This window comes from Metopolophium dirhodum, chromosome 8, assembly GCF_019925205.1.
Source record: "Metopolophium dirhodum isolate CAU chromosome 8, ASM1992520v1, whole genome shotgun sequence".
Classification (NCBI taxonomy): domain Eukaryota; kingdom Metazoa; phylum Arthropoda; class Insecta; order Hemiptera; family Aphididae; genus Metopolophium; species Metopolophium dirhodum.
This window is the reverse complement of record NC_083567.1, coordinates 13,497,013-13,513,022: the sequence shown is the minus strand read 5'-3', so window position 1 is coordinate 13,513,022 and position 16,010 is coordinate 13,497,013. Positions and strand designations below refer to the sequence as shown.

The 16,010-nt window shown below is 29.5% G+C and overlaps 1 protein-coding gene across 4 annotated transcripts in view; it reads left to right on the top strand.

The window, feature by feature from the left end:
* LOC132950362 (1-phosphatidylinositol 4,5-bisphosphate phosphodiesterase) overlaps positions 1 to 15,810 on the top strand; it is a 55,938-nt gene extending 40,128 nt beyond the window's left edge. The window contains exons 1-22 of one of the 4 annotated variants that reach the window (XM_061021781.1): positions 237 to 716; positions 2,375 to 2,585; positions 2,831 to 2,890; positions 3,417 to 3,554; positions 5,098 to 5,177; positions 5,264 to 5,399; positions 5,468 to 5,568; positions 6,164 to 6,330; positions 7,812 to 8,022; positions 8,106 to 8,199; positions 8,909 to 9,073; positions 9,137 to 9,325; positions 10,167 to 10,320; positions 10,394 to 10,551; positions 10,661 to 11,032; positions 11,169 to 11,373; positions 13,709 to 13,900; positions 14,206 to 14,386; positions 14,457 to 14,660; positions 14,736 to 14,901; positions 14,990 to 15,070; positions 15,135 to 15,809. In XM_061021781.1, the coding sequence (XP_060877764.1) occupies positions 2,415 to 2,585; positions 2,831 to 2,890; positions 3,417 to 3,554; positions 5,098 to 5,177; positions 5,264 to 5,399; positions 5,468 to 5,568; positions 6,164 to 6,330; positions 7,812 to 8,022; positions 8,106 to 8,199; positions 8,909 to 9,073; positions 9,137 to 9,325; positions 10,167 to 10,320; positions 10,394 to 10,551; positions 10,661 to 11,032; positions 11,169 to 11,373; positions 13,709 to 13,900; positions 14,206 to 14,386; positions 14,457 to 14,660; positions 14,736 to 14,901; positions 14,990 to 15,070; positions 15,135 to 15,212 (3,303 nt within the window). In that variant the 5' untranslated portion in view covers positions 237 to 716; positions 2,375 to 2,414 and the 3' untranslated portion in view covers positions 15,213 to 15,809. Of the gene's footprint in view, positions 1 to 236; positions 717 to 2,374; positions 2,586 to 2,830; positions 2,891 to 3,416; positions 3,555 to 5,097; positions 5,178 to 5,263; positions 5,400 to 5,467; positions 5,569 to 6,163; positions 6,331 to 7,811; positions 8,023 to 8,105; positions 8,200 to 8,908; positions 9,074 to 9,136; positions 9,326 to 10,166; positions 10,321 to 10,393; positions 10,552 to 10,660; positions 11,033 to 11,168; positions 11,374 to 13,708; positions 13,901 to 14,205; positions 14,387 to 14,456; positions 14,661 to 14,735; positions 14,902 to 14,989; positions 15,071 to 15,134 lie in introns of those variants that run through there. The other 3 variants (XM_061021784.1, XM_061021783.1, XM_061021782.1) reach the window with 3 other exon arrangements.
* The last annotated feature ends 200 nt before the right edge of the window (positions 15,811 to 16,010 follow it).

Sequence of the window (16,010 nt, the reverse complement as noted above, 5' to 3'; positions counted from 1 at the left end):
ATTCCGTCGAGTAAAGTCGGGATAAGTTTCCGACGAGATATTTTTCAACAAAAACTGTTCTAACGTATTGTGCTGATCTATTATAACATTTTGATATTTGAATATTTGATGACTACCGCGGGTGCCTCCGCAGCTGAAACGCGCGACAGTGGTACGAAAAATGGCGCGACCGCGGCCGGCGACGGACGACCACAACTTACTGATTGCGGCATTCACTGATAAGATCGATAACAGCGGACAATAGTTTGTTGTTATTATGGTTCCCCGAGATTTCGTTTGATGTTTTGTTTTTGAAAAATATATACTATTGTTTACTCCTCTCGTTCGCTTCACGTTTGTGTTGTTTTTATTTCTCTCACACAAACTGTCCGTTCCACTTATCGCGGTTGTCACGACGTCCTGTCAGAGTCAGACGCACGCGCACACCGATCGATATCCACCGTTGTTACGCTACATTATCGTTAAGCATTATCATAGTCGTCGTCGTCCCGTGGCCCTCCGAATCGCCGCCGAATGACGGCTGCCACACCGGCGGTGGTGTTCGCCGACGGGCCTGCTGACACGGAACGTCCGACGGCCATTAAAACTGCTGTAAGATTTCCGGGGCGCCGGTGCGGGTGACGGACGGGACACGATTGACGTCGTACCCAATTGCTTGTGTCGTCTGTAGTTAGTGGATACTTGGTCGTTGTTGCCGAGGGAAAAGGAATACCTACGTGAGTAATAATACTTAGGTTCTACACGTCGTTCGTTTACCGTAGGCAATAATATCATGCCGTAGGTACCCCAATCCTGCGATGACTACTGACGGCCAATCATATTGCGACCTATTGGTTAGACGATTCATACGGCTGGAACTCATAGATCCCCATTTGCCTGCCCGGACCTCTTTGGATTCGACCAATGACACTTTCTAGTCACTGCTTAAAGTACCCATAACATGCCATACCTATAATGTTACTATAATTTTATATTAAGTATGTTTACTCAACATTTGGAATTAGGACGATCATTTTCACACTGTTCACTTAATTTTATTTATTTTTTGTTAATTTTTATACCAATAAGTTTGAAGTTAAAAGCACTATCTACCTACCTACTGTATTTTGTCAAAAATCACTCCTAACATTTTACAACATAATATGGTGCTTAAAGAATACTTAGGTACATTCTTAAATCTAGCCACTAATTATTATAATATGCATTATGTTACTAAACCATTAATTTGATTGTCGATAAATAAAATCAAATACCTTTATCTCTCAAATTTGTGTAGGTACAGAATTTAATTAAATATTTAAATTGAATACCCCCCACTTACCTAATTAAATCATTTTTTTTCTTGTTACAAGTTTTATTTTCATAAAGTTATTACTAAGTTATGTACTTAGGTATTACGAATGACAATTTATTAGTTATTCATAAAATATAGGTAGATGCATCTTACTAATATGTTTTCATGCTTAGATACTCTTCTAATAGCCATCCCTACTAAAATAGGTATAGATACCTCGTTATATAATATACCTATTTTTTTATAGTTAAATAATCTCACTTTTAAAACTGAACACAGATATAATACTAGACAAATATATAATCTCAAAGTACCAACCATGCACAGAAAATTAACATAAACCATTACTTATGAATCGGTCTAAAAATGTACAGTACCTGTATTATCATTAAAAATTAAACATAGCACCTAACTTTTTCAAGATTCTTGAAAAAAATTGCACTGGATACTACTAGAACAAAATATAGACAAACATATAGTACATTTTAGGGCTATTTCATATCTTAATGCATTAATTAGATGATGACTTTGGTAGTTAATGATAAAGTTTTATAGCTTTAAATTGTAATATTTAATTTCAAGATTTTATACATTATATTACATTATACCAACATAAATATTGTAAAAAAATGTATATATGTATTCACTATTAAATTATTTTGTATTTAAAATTGTGAACTCATGGGTACTCATAGCTTCTTGAAGAGTAAATATAAAAATAAATAAACAAAAAATTAGTCTTAAAATACCTATCTATGTTTTTAAACTAGTAAGTTTTACACCTATAAATTATAATTAATCTGGTTGTTAAAACATATTCTTAGGTTATCTATTAGATACATCTCATTTAGTCTTATGGCATAAAAAAGTACATTTCTGTTATGTCTATAATGTCTCAATACCTACCCAATTTCAATTTTAATATCATTACATAATAATAATAGGTATGATATTAAATGTATTGCATCCAAAAATCCATCTCAACCTTAATTGCTCTTTAATTTGTTACTTAAAAACCCATTAAATTTGTTTTTCGTAGTAGTTGACTCTGATTAATTACTCACTTGTTTGTTACAATAGTCCATGAACACAACGTGAACATAACGGCCAATCGGTCGCAATGACAAAGAAATTTGAGTTCAATTGGCAGATCCCAGTTCCTGATGTGTTGCTACAGGGTTGTTTGTTCGACCGCTGGTCTGAAGAAAAAGATAACGTTGAAATCGAAAATGGCTGTTTATTTAAGGTTGACGAATATGGATTTTTCATCTATTGGAAAAGCGAAAATCGAGTAAGCAATATTTTAAAACAATAAATACACAATAGTACTAACATTTTTTTAAAATTTATTTGAATACTTTTTCTTAAATTTTTAAATATAATATTTTCCTCAAAATGTATTTTTTTATTACAATGATTTTAAATAACTCAAATATTTATCTAATTGCATTATTATTTTTGTTATTTAATCATTAATAATTAAGTATATTTATAATTGTAATTTAGATTTTTCTAAATATATTTCTCTATTTTTAGGATGGGGACGTCATTGAGTTGTGCCAGGTCAGTGACATACGCTCTGGAGGATTACCTAAAGTAAGTTATTTTTAAATAAAAATTGTTGACTTTAAAATTAACATTATGAGGCCACAATTTTTTCACTTGTTCTCTGGCCTAGTTTTGAACTGTTCCTTAAAAGGGTGCCATACTCGCATTTATTTTCTTCATCTAACAAATGTAAAGCACAACAAACCCAACTTTTTGTTGTTAGCTATAAATTATGAATTGACCTAATATCAAACTTGAAAGTAAGAACAAAGAACATTATCTATGTTTATGTGTGAGTTTTTCAATATTTCAATTTTTAAGTAAGGAATAAGTGTAATAATGAAAATAACTAGCTTAAAAATTAGAACATCATAGAAAAAAACAATATTTACGTATAGATAATGTTCTTGCCAATAAGTTTTCTATTAGGTAAATTCAGTCTTATATTAAAGCAAAGTACACTATATTGGTTCTACTGATTACAAAATGTCTATGTTGTACTTTTACAAGATAGAATGTGTGTGTAAAAATGTGAAAACTCACACTCAATGTAAAATACTTGTATTGTTTTTAGGATACCCGACAACAGCAGCAGTTGATAAATAAACATGGTGATACCTTGGAAGAGAAATCCTTAACTATATGCAGCAACACGGATTACATCAACATAAATTATCAGCACGTTATTTGTCCAGATGCTGCTACAGCTAAAGTAAACAATACTGAATAATTACATCATTTAACACTATTTAATTTATAAAATTATGTATTAATATTAAACTACCCAACAAATTATTCAAAATTATTTTAATGATAATATTACCTAGAACCTTACTACGCACTTTAGAAATTATAAGTTAATACAATGCAAAACTATAGTGTAATGAAAACACTGAGAGCTGCATTATATTACTCAACCAAATCCTTGCAAATTGTTTGAAAAAAAATGTATATCAATTAATATCTTAGTATTTTAATGGTTTTTCTATATATTTCTATATTAGCAACGTTTAACATATACTAGAGTATATTATTCATATCAATAAATATTAAATAGTAACTGATAAATTATATTACAGTTCTTTACCAAATATTAACTTGATAGGCTTCTTATCCACAAAAAGCAATAGATTTTAATTTAATATATTGGTTGCATCATTCACCTTGCAAAAATAATTTTAACGGGATACAAGATACCTTTTCAAGTTGTACAATGCACAAGTTCCATTTTCACAAATGTGTTTTGGAATCATCCACATTCGAGTAACAGTTATAACTGTATAACTTATTAATTCCACAGGGAAATAATAAATAAATCACAATTATATTACATTTTTATTTACCTTACTTAATATTACAATACTGAAGCGAATAAGCTAGTAATTTATTGAATATGTACCAAATGATACAAATAATTAGTTCATACTACCAGGGCCGCATTGGACAAATTCAGCCCTCAAAGTTTTCTGTACTTACCAGCCCACTTACAAACTGGAGGCCCTTGGGTACGTTCTTATTTCATGCATAGTTTTTTATTTTATAGTCTATTTCTTCAACTTTTAACTCTTAACATATTTTCAGTCCGCGCGGCCCCTCGTGATTTGAACGGCCCATAATTGTTGCGGCCCACCGAGTTTTACTCGGTAACTTGCAGGGCCAATCCGGCCCTGTATACTACATTTGAAATCATTTTGTAGTTAATTATTGTATGTATTATATAATTCTTCTTATGTGTAAAAATTTTGTCGAAAACCTTATCGAAAAGTTAAATTATTTAACTTTATTTAAATATTAATCTACTGAATTGAATTATTATTTTTATATATTCGTCATCATCAATTTAGAAATCAACATTTATTGTTTATGATCATGTCATTTTTATTTTTGAATTAAAACAAAATATAACATTATTTTAAATACAACTAATATTATAAATCTAAAAACTATAATAGTACAGTAGCAAGTAAAATAGGCAACAATTTTCCAATTTAAAATTGATTATTTTTATTAATAAATATAAACTATTAACTTATAATAATTTAATAACTAAAAATGAAACTTGAACTAATATAGATCTTTGATTACTAATTTTATAAATTAATTTGCTTATAAATAATAATGTTATTAATATTTTTTTATTTTAATAGTTTAAAATTGTAATGAACAATTTTAAGTATATGAATTTGTATTTAAAATATTTTACGATAAGTATTAAATAAATTCCTGATTATTATGTATATTTTATTTCAATAAAGCAATGGCAAGAAGGTCTTCGTAAGATTACGCATAACAACAAAATGAACAACGTTTGTGTACGGACCAATCTTATGAAACAGTGAGTTTATAATACTTTATGTTACATAGAATATACATTATTAATATGAAATAAACTTATTTTGTGTTAATATTAATATGTTATAGTTGGATGCGATTAGGCATGTTGGTGGATCCGAAAGGTAAAGTTCCTGTAAAAGTAATCGCTAGAACATTTGCTTCAGGTAAAACTGAAAAAATGGTTTACCAGTGTCTGGCTGATCTCAACTTGCCTAGTGGAAAAGTATAGTAGATTGAATAATAATTAAAATAATAACAATTATATCTGTATTAATTTTATTAATATTTTAGAATGATACTATTGAGCCATCAGATTTCACATTTGATAAATTCTATGAACTTTATCACAAGATATGCCCTAGAAATGATATTGAAGAACTTTTCCAGTCAATGTAAGTATAAAATTATAAAATTATTTTTACAGTGTCAATATAAAAAAACTTGTTACGTTTTTCTTTGATTTATTTTTTTTTCACTTTGATTATTTTATATAAAATCATGCTACATTTTTATATAATACAGAGTTTAATCTGGAAAACTACAAGGACTCAAACATTAATTTGACTTTTGTATTTTGTGATGAGTACAATGTATATTATGTGATGATATTATATATTAATATATAGAAAATTACACTTATTAGAACCTCCTTAAAGAAGTGTCATTTTAGCATCAGATTAATTGAAAATTTGAAATTAAGTGTCTCAGGGATTCTTTATCAAATTAACTTTTTTTACTAAATAAATTAAAAGTTAGAAAAAAAACAATTTAATTTTAATTTTAAATATTGTTGTTTATCTATTTTTCAATACTAATTTAGTGTTTACCAAAACTCTACAGTACCCTCCTCCACAATTTAAAAAAAAACCATCTAATGGCCTAAAGTTTACCGTTACAACTATAACCCCCTCAATAGCTAATGGCCATAGTTGCCATGCTCTAAATCAATAAAAAATAAAAATACTAATATAATAAATTTTTTTTTAGCACTCAAGGAAAAGCTGAAAATATTAGTTTGGATCAGTTTATTACCTTCCTAAATGAGAAACAACGAGATCCTCGTTTAAATGAAATATTATACCCTTTGTATGATGAAAAGAGAGCACTTGAAATTATCAACGATTATGAACCATCTGAAGAGGTGAAGAATGAAAGTAAGCAATTTCAAAGTTAATATTTTATTGAAATAATGCAAATGGCTATAATATTTTAATTAGTAAATTACATTTTCTGAGAATGAAATATTTTAACTGGATTACTCGAACTAATATAATATGTTTATTTTCAGGCAGATATATTTTATGATTTAGGTATATCATATTGTGTAACATTTATTAAGTTATTTAAAAACATACAAATAATGAACTGTCATCATTCACATTTTTTTGAAATTCCTCGTTGTCAATACTTTTCTTTTTCTGCGCTCTACTCATTTTTTCCATTACATTTAATACTACACCATTCTGATTGGGGAACATGATTGGTTGGTTATTTAACACTTCTTTTGCACTCTCTGCTGTCATAAAAGTCACAAATCCGGGCACAATTTCTGTAGTAGGTTCCGAGTTTTTCTCTGTGGTTATAATTTGTGCGTTCACTACTAAACCCCACGTGCTGAAAAATTGTTTCAACTCATCAGAATTCACATTAACTGGAATATCACCTACAAACAACTGATGACTAGTTGGAAGATATTTGTTATCCTTGTATTGGTATGACTCCTTCTTCTCTTTGACGACTAACCACACTCCACTTTTATTTGGGTATGTTATTGGCCGGTTTTGTAATACTGCCTGTGTGGACTCTGAAGAAGCATAAGTTACAAAACCATAGTTCACATTTCTCGTCATGATTCTCAGGCTATATAGTTGACCATATTGTTCAAAAAACTGACTCAGGTCTTGAGGATTTGTATTGGCTGGTATACCAGACACAAATAACTGATTACTTCTAGGCGGATATAACATTTTATTATATTGACACACAGAATTCATTTTTCTATTATATGTTTGATTTTTCAATTTTCTTGTGCATTTTATTACATTGTCATTGCCTATATTGAGCTGTTCTTTGTGATTTAAATAGAAAAGTGTGTCGTTTTTTATTATATATTCATTTTTAGTATTACGATCCAGAACGATTGTCTGTGAAAATTTTCTCTCGTCACAATTGTGTTTAGTCAGGTTACCAACAACAACTATTACTATATAGTTATAAAGATGTTGAGTGTTTACTGAAAATATATTGGTTTTACATCCTTTGTAGTCCAGTTGGACAACACAATCATGTATATCTTTTTTGCCAACTACAAATTGAGTTTCAGTGGTCACTTTGTGGTGCACAAATATTGAATTTTTTTCATAATATTTACTTAAATTATGTGGACATTTACTAAGTGTTGTGTAATACTTACGTACAAAATTATTGCCAAATGTTTTGAGATCTAAATCAGCATCCATATTGTGATTGGTATTACTACATAATACTATATTTTCCATAAATTATAATAATAATAATAATTATTATTATTATTATTATTTTAATATTAGTGTTTATATGGTTACATTCAATATAATATGAATTAATACTTAATATTTAATTCAAGCCAGCATAAAAGTAATAATAATTTTTTTAGAGCAATTATCAAAAGAAGGTCTCATAAGATATTTAATGTCTGATGAAAATGCACCAGTGTTTTTGGATCGATTAGAATTCTACATGGATATGGACCAACCTTTAGCTCATTATTATATTAATTCATCTCATAACACATATTTATCTGGACGTCAATTTGGCGGAAAGTCTAGTGTCGAAATGTACCGTCAAACACTTTTAGCTGGATGCAGGTGAGCCTATTTCTAGAAAATTTAAGTTTTTATTTTAATTAAATTAAATTTTGATTTTTAATACCTGCCTTGAAAATACATAGATGTGTTGAACTTGATTGTTGGGATGGTAAAGGCGAAGAAGAAGAACCAATTATTACCCACGGGAAAGCCATGTGTACAGATATCCTATTTAAGGTATGACTATTATTTTTAACAATGCAATGTATGTTAGGTATATTTTCCAGAATAAGCAGATAGTGCACAAAACAATCTTAACCATTAGAACTCAACATGTCTTAATTGTAATATATATATTGTACAATGATTGTTTTTCTTTTGGCAATATTTAAAGTAATGTAAAAAAAAAAAAATGAGCCAATGTGAATTAATTTCAAAATGCAAATTTTTAAAATCATTAAAATTAGTGTTACTACATTTTTTTTTACCTAATCTAGCTCTAAAATAAATTCCAAACATGTGTGATCGATCTTTGTTACTTTTGTCAAAGTTAGGTTAACAGCTTAGTATAATATTTTATATAATGCTTAATTCAAGGCTACCTTTTCTTGTTAAAATATACTGAATAATAATTGTTTTAATTTTGTGTTTTTCCAGAATTAAATTATTAAAAAATTGATCTTATTATTTTTGTTTTCTTTTAAAAATAATTTGAGTTCTATGTATACATAAAAGTTAAAAACAATACGATAAGCATGTTATGAACATTATCTTATATTATAGCGGACACCATTTCGTAACGATAATAATTATAATAATGTTATACTAATATTATTCATGATTATAATGTTATAACAATATTATTAAACAAAAAATTTCTGTCTGGGATATGATTATGACTACTTAATTTTAGATGATTAAAAGTATTTTGTTTGATTACATTTAGGATGTAATTTATGCTATTCGTGATACGGCATTTGTAACATCTGACTACCCGATTATTTTATCGTTTGAGAATCATTGTTGCAAGAGTCAACAATACAAACTTGCCAAATATTGTGATGAAATTCTTGGTGATTTATTAATGAGAGAATGCTTACCTGATTTTCCAGTAAGTAAAACATTTTTGTTTTAATTCTTATCAATCTTGTTTTAATAATATTTTATTTTTAAGTGTGATCCTGGAGTGGCATTACCTCCCCCATCATTACTTAAAAGGAAAATTATGATTAAAAATAAACGATTAAAGACAGAAGTTGAAAAAAGTGAGTTAGAGCTGTTTAGAAAAGGTCAGTTTGTCATTGAAGATGAAGAAAAAGAGGATGCAACTGCAGTGACTTCAAATCCACCTGAAGAAAAAAAGGTAATACAAGGCTTCAAGAATAATTGGTATTATATACTTCTATTACTATTTATTATTATTATTATTATAATTATCATTAATTATTGCCAGTATCTGATGATCATCATATGATATAAGTCTTTCCTAACAAAATATTACCGGGCTTATAAAATATTTAACTCATTTTTAAGTAGGTTTAAATTGTTCTTGTATGTTATTCATAAGATCTTTAAAGGCCGTTGTTCAAGCTGACAGTATGTCTGAGAAGTTTGCTCTCTTCGTGAAGTTGCCGGTCTAATAATGGGATTGCACCATTTGTCTTAATATTATATTTAGACTTCATATGTCACCAAAGACTTAAGATTGTTTGACTTGTGTGTTCTGGTAGGAGTGTATATAGCAGTGTTGATATAATTCCAAATTTACACCTTTTTCTGATCACTAGTTCCTGATACTATTTCATTTTTTTTTTGTAATAAGTAAACACATACACCCCTTTCTCTTTTCTTAATAATAAATGTAATACAATATATAAGTCAAATGTGCACGTTGCATACTTAACACATTCAACGCTGCTGACGCGTATACGCGTCAACAGAGTTTATTCCAATGGGCCAGTAACTCGTTACCGCGTAAAAAACGTATGTTTATATATGCTATAATTAAATCGGATTTTTTTATAAACTGAAACTAAGATAGGCCATTGACAGTGAACTCTAAATTTAAAAGTTTTAGTTTTTGTTTTTTCCGTCGTTTCTGAAATCACGGGCGGCGTTGAACGTGTTAACCACTATCAAACATTATTTTTTGATTTCCATATTATATCATTACATTATTTTTATTATTATTTTTCAAACACAAGGTTGAAGTACCCGATGTGGGAACAGGTACTGAAGGTGCCGAGGCTCCACCGCCAATACAATATACTGGATCAACTACAAATGTACATCCGTGGTTATCTTCAATGGTTAATTATGCTCAGCCTATCAAGTTTCAAGGTTTTGATGTAGCTGAAAGTAAGTTTAATAAATAATGTAGTATTTTCACTCACAAACTATCGTATTATATAAATGCTTTTTATTTTTAAAGAAAAGAATATTCATCATAACATGAGTTCCTTTGCTGAAAACACCGGACTTGGGTATTTGAAATCTCAAGCAATTGAATTTGTAAACTACAATAAAAGACAGATGAGCCGTATATATCCAAAAGGAACCCGTGCTGATTCTTCAAACTATATGCCACAAGTAATATTACAAATTTTTTATCATAATAACTTAATAATGTCAAAATTATGTATTTCAACTTTTAACAATTTTTTTTATCATTTTAATATTAATATAATGTTAATTCTAGGTTTTTTGGAATGCTGGTTGTCAAATGGTATCATTAAATTTTCAAACTGCTGATTTGCCTATGCAACTTAATCAGGGGAAATTTGAATACAATGGTAACTGTGGATACTTATTGAAACCAGATTTCATGCGCAGAGCAGACAGAAGCTTTGATCCATTTGCAGAATCTCCTGTGGATGGGGTGATTGCTGCCCAGTGTTCAGTTCAAGTGATTGCTGGCCAATTTTTGTCTGACAAGAAGGTTGGTACTTACGTTGAAGTTGATATGTATGGCCTTCCTACAGATACTATACGTAAAGAATTCCGTACCCGGATGGTACCTAGCAATGGTTTGAATCCAGTCTACAATGAAGAACCATTTTTATTTAGAAAGGTAATTTGCATTTTTTTTACCATATTACATACATAGTGTAGTATAAAGATTTGAAATTGTTAAATGTAATATATGCACAAAATGTTTGATCATCAAGTGTATATATTATATTAATTTCTATAATATTGTATTTTAGGTAGTGTTACCAGATTTAGCAGTTCTGAGGATTGGCGTGTATGAAGAAAATGGAAAATTACTAGGACAAAGAATTTTGCCTTTGGATGGTCTACAAGCTGGCTATAGGCATATATCATTAAGATCAGAAGCCAATTTCCCAATGGCTCTTCCTATGTTATTCTGTAATATTGAATTGAAAATTTATGTTCCTGATGGTTTTGAAGGTGCGTTAAATAATTTATTTAGTTATAATTTTTTCCCCAAACGGGAAGTATAATAATATTTTTTAAATAATATAGTTACTATAATATATTATAATATATATTAATACTTAATATTTTACCTAAATAAGCTACGTACAATTATGAGCAAATAGTATGTCTTTAAACGCCTATTAAGAGGACGTCACAACATGCTGTCTGCGTCTTACACTTAATGTAAATTGTAAAACATAGCAAAAACTGTTTTTCGCGAGACAATATTTTACTCCCTCTGTATTTTTTGTAGAATTACCAAAATTCCATAACGCATAAGAAAGAACTTTATTTGTGCCGTATTGTTTTAATTTTTTTGATAACACTAATCACTAATTGTTAATAATTAGTTGAAAAAAAAAACCTAATGTTCTTAAACCGATAACTTGAAATGTATATTTTATGTTATCCAAATAATAAAAACACTACGACACAGATAAAGTTTTTCCCTATGTGTTGTGGAATTTTACTATAAATACAGAGTAAAATTGTCCCGCGCAAAATAGTTTTTGCTATTTTGTACATTTATGAGACGGATACAACACATCCGGGTGTGACGTCCTCTTAATATTTAGAACCTAGGATAATAATATTATTGTCGTATCATTATTTTCGCGGACTCGTTTCTCGTACAGCACTACAGCGCACAAACGAGTACATAGGTATAGGTAGTTTAATTATGAAAAAAAAATTGTGCGCAAAAAGCGACCACATCTCAGCCGAGAATTAGATAATATTGAATGCAGACACCGATAATAGTTTTATTCGTCTTTAGTACTTTGAAAACCTGTTCCGCGATACCGTTGGCCGGTGGGGATGACGATAATATAATTTCCAAGCGAAGCCGTTTAGAAATTGCACACCCATGTCCCATTATACACTCCACAACCACCATCACCAGTCACCACCACTCTTACACCAATAATTATTATTACGACGAGTTAGGTACATTATTATAATTATTATTAAATGAATTATGATAAATATTACACGCAACTTTCCCGCCGCCGCGCATGTAATCTTATACCTACGCAAAAATGATTATCGAAACCAAGAAGTTCCTGTAGGCGCTGCTGTTGAATTCGTAGCAACAGTTGTCCACGTTTTCACGAAATCGCGTAACATTCGTCGCGTTGAAATTACAAAATAGGTACCTACAAAAATAAAGCCGCTCATATACTGTCAATATTGTCATTTGCCAGAAGGATTCACCGGTAGGAAATTTTTACAAATTTTATAATCTAAATTTTTTTTTCTTTTTCGAATGCTCGTAGGCATCTTTTATGTGTATTGTACATTTTTATCTATTAGTATATTGTAGCATGTAGCGATTTAGGAATATTCGATGTGTACCTCGTTTTTCCCATTTATCAAGCCAACGCGTTATAATTCGAATGCGATGCATTGAGTATTGATGCATTGATGCATATTCATTGAGTATAATATGATTTTAAAATGAAAAAACATCTCGTTTTCAATTTTTGGGTGACGCCCGGGGTTTTTCCAGCAAACCAGAGAAGGTACCTAGACGTTTTGAAAACTTAATTACTCTTTAAACATACAATTCGGACTATTATTTTTCAAAATCAATTTAAATCATTACTTGATGCCTATAAAAAAATTAGATCGAGGACAGTCTGAGCATTTTTCGAGTATATCGGAGTTTCGCAAATTTATTTTCGTTGTAAAAATTATAAAGCTTTTATATCAAAGCTCTAATAATAAACACTAGTACCACAAGTATGGTAGAACAAATAATTTATTTTGACTAGGTACATATTTGAATATTTCATCAGATCAATTTTAGATGGCACAATATTAAGTTTTGACCCCTTTATACAAATTTTTATTAGATTTTATTTTTAGCCCATCACTATTCATACATTTTAGACTTAAAGTTTAATTTAGATAAATTATTAAGAAATAATATGCAAATATTTTTAATGTTTTTGATAACAACAGTTTAACATGATAAATCCTTCAAATTTAGTAAAACTAATTTCAAATTGTATATATTATACCATATAAAAATAAAAAATGTAACATATTATTTACCACTTTTTCGAGGTATACTTCTGAAGATCAAATTTTCTTCAGACACAAATGCATAATAAATATATATATTTAATATTCATATTGACTTTTATCATTTATATATAACATTAAGTCTTCTTTTTTTTTTAAATAGGGTTAATTGTCACTGTTATTTCTTGTACAATTAATTCTGATATTATTATGTTTAATGGTGAATAATTATATATTAATTAGTTGGAATCACTAAACGTTGTATTGTGTGTAATTGTAGATTTCATGGCTGCTTTATCTGATCCAAGAGCATTTTTGTCAGCTCAAGAAAAGCGTGCGCAACAGATGAAGGCAATGGGTATCGAAGAAACCGATATAAACACCAAAGATATTTTAGCTGGTAATGCAGGAGAAGGCGAGAAGACTGGTAAAAAGGGGAGCAAAAACAAAAAGTCTGATGAACCAAAGAAAGGTAAATGTTAATACTCAAAATATCTTTTTATTATTTCACTCCTTTGCTCCCAACTATATGAGGTAGGCAACTCTTCATAGAGTTCCGTTCCTTCTTTACTCACACCAGATTTTGTTTTTGTCATTCTATATTCTGTCTATCCATCTCTTATTTAATCTTCCTCCCCCTCTCTTTTCTTCTATATTCATTTCCATAGCCACTCACACTGCCTCCGTATCATCTGTTCTACATTGTAACATAATCGAACCATCTCAACCTATTCTATTTAAAAATATTTATACTCAAATAATGTTATTTTTTTCTAGAGGAAGAACTTAAATTCGAAAATATAAACCTTGAATACCTGAGAAATGACAAAGGGTTTCAAAAAGCAAGACGAAAGCAAGAAAAAGAATTAGAGACTTTACGCAAGCGACAAGCTAAGGAAAAGTCTGCTATACAAAAACACCAATGTACATCTGTGGAAAAGGCCGTTAAAGGCAAAGAGTGAGTGACAAGTTGTAACATTCAATAAGAAGAGTTTTCTTTTATTTCATCACATGAAATTATATTTTAGCAAAACTGAAGTGATCAATGATGGTGGTGTTAAAAAATTGGTGACTGAGCAAATGACTCAGTGGTCTGAAATGGTTGAACGTCATAGGCGAGAGAAATGGGCGTTACAAAAACAGCAAGCTACTGAACAACAAGATGCCCTTATAAAACTTATGGAGAACCTCCAAGCTGCACAAATGAAGCAGTTGGAAGTTCGTCACGAAAAGTAGGATTCAACTTACACACAGTGGTACTAAACAGACATTGCATTTAAACATGTTGGACATTTTATTATTTACAGAGATTTGAAAGAGATGAACACAAGACAGGCAAAAATATCTGTGGAAGTGATGAAAGAAGTGATGAACGATAAAGCATTGAAGACTAAAGGTGATAAGGACAGACGATTAAGAGAAAAAAAACAAAACAACACTAAAAAATTCATGGACGAGAGGAAATATGCTCAGGTAAAACATTTGACTTGATTTTCCATAAAAATATTAAGCAAATTTGTGGTTTTATTGTTAACATTATGCTTAAAATCGATTTTTACAGATTAAACAAGCTAAAGATAAGGATAAGTTGCAGGCGAAACACGAAAAGCAAAAGCAAGAGTTGGTTAAAGAAATAAACAATGTAGGTTTTAATGTTGCCCAGTTTAAACTCGACTTATTGTTGTTGTCTTTTCATATAATCTTAGATATTCGATCTGTACGTTTTAGCTTTTGGAGATGTACAAGAACGAGGAGATCGAGTACGAGCTGAGCAACAAGACTGAGTTTTTCGTATGATGCCGCAACGACAACGTAACGAATAATGACTCTCGTGTCGTTGCTACGGCTATCGTGCAGGCCCATTTTATTATGATTTATTATAATTTATTATAATAGATTAAATTGTTTATACATTTTTCACATAGTAACTAAAATAATTATAATATTAACTTTACTTTATTATTGTTTAGTATAAATAAACATTGCGGTAGACCCAGTGTAATGTACAATATTTTGAAAAGGTCAACCTAGTCAATCCTTTCTGACCGTTGTTTCTGTGGCCTAGAATAATAACAATTTTCCAGTGGACATTTTTACATGTCAATATAAAAATATTGTTTTAGTTATAAATTATAAATTCTATAATTATTATTATTATATATTATATATTCTGTGGTTAAAACTATAACTTTTATGTATGTGTTTTTCCTTTTATTTTATAGTTACAACATTTTGTTTTTTTTTTTTTTATTTTTGTTCCGTACATAATTTTAAGTCATTGATTGTATTTTATTTTCCTAATTTGATGTTTACTTATTTGTTGGCTAGTGTTTTAATATTATACTATATTATGATATAATAAATATAAACTTTGTTTTGTAAATAGAACCCTATACTCCTAAATGACAATGCCCAGCTTTTATGATTAGGAACCATTGAGTCATGACCTACTTAATTCATATACTAATTTGACTATTACATACAGTGTTACTAAACATACATTGCAATTAAACTTGTTGGACATTTTATTGTTTATACAGAGATTTGAAAGAGATGAACACCGGACAGGCAAATGCGTTAAG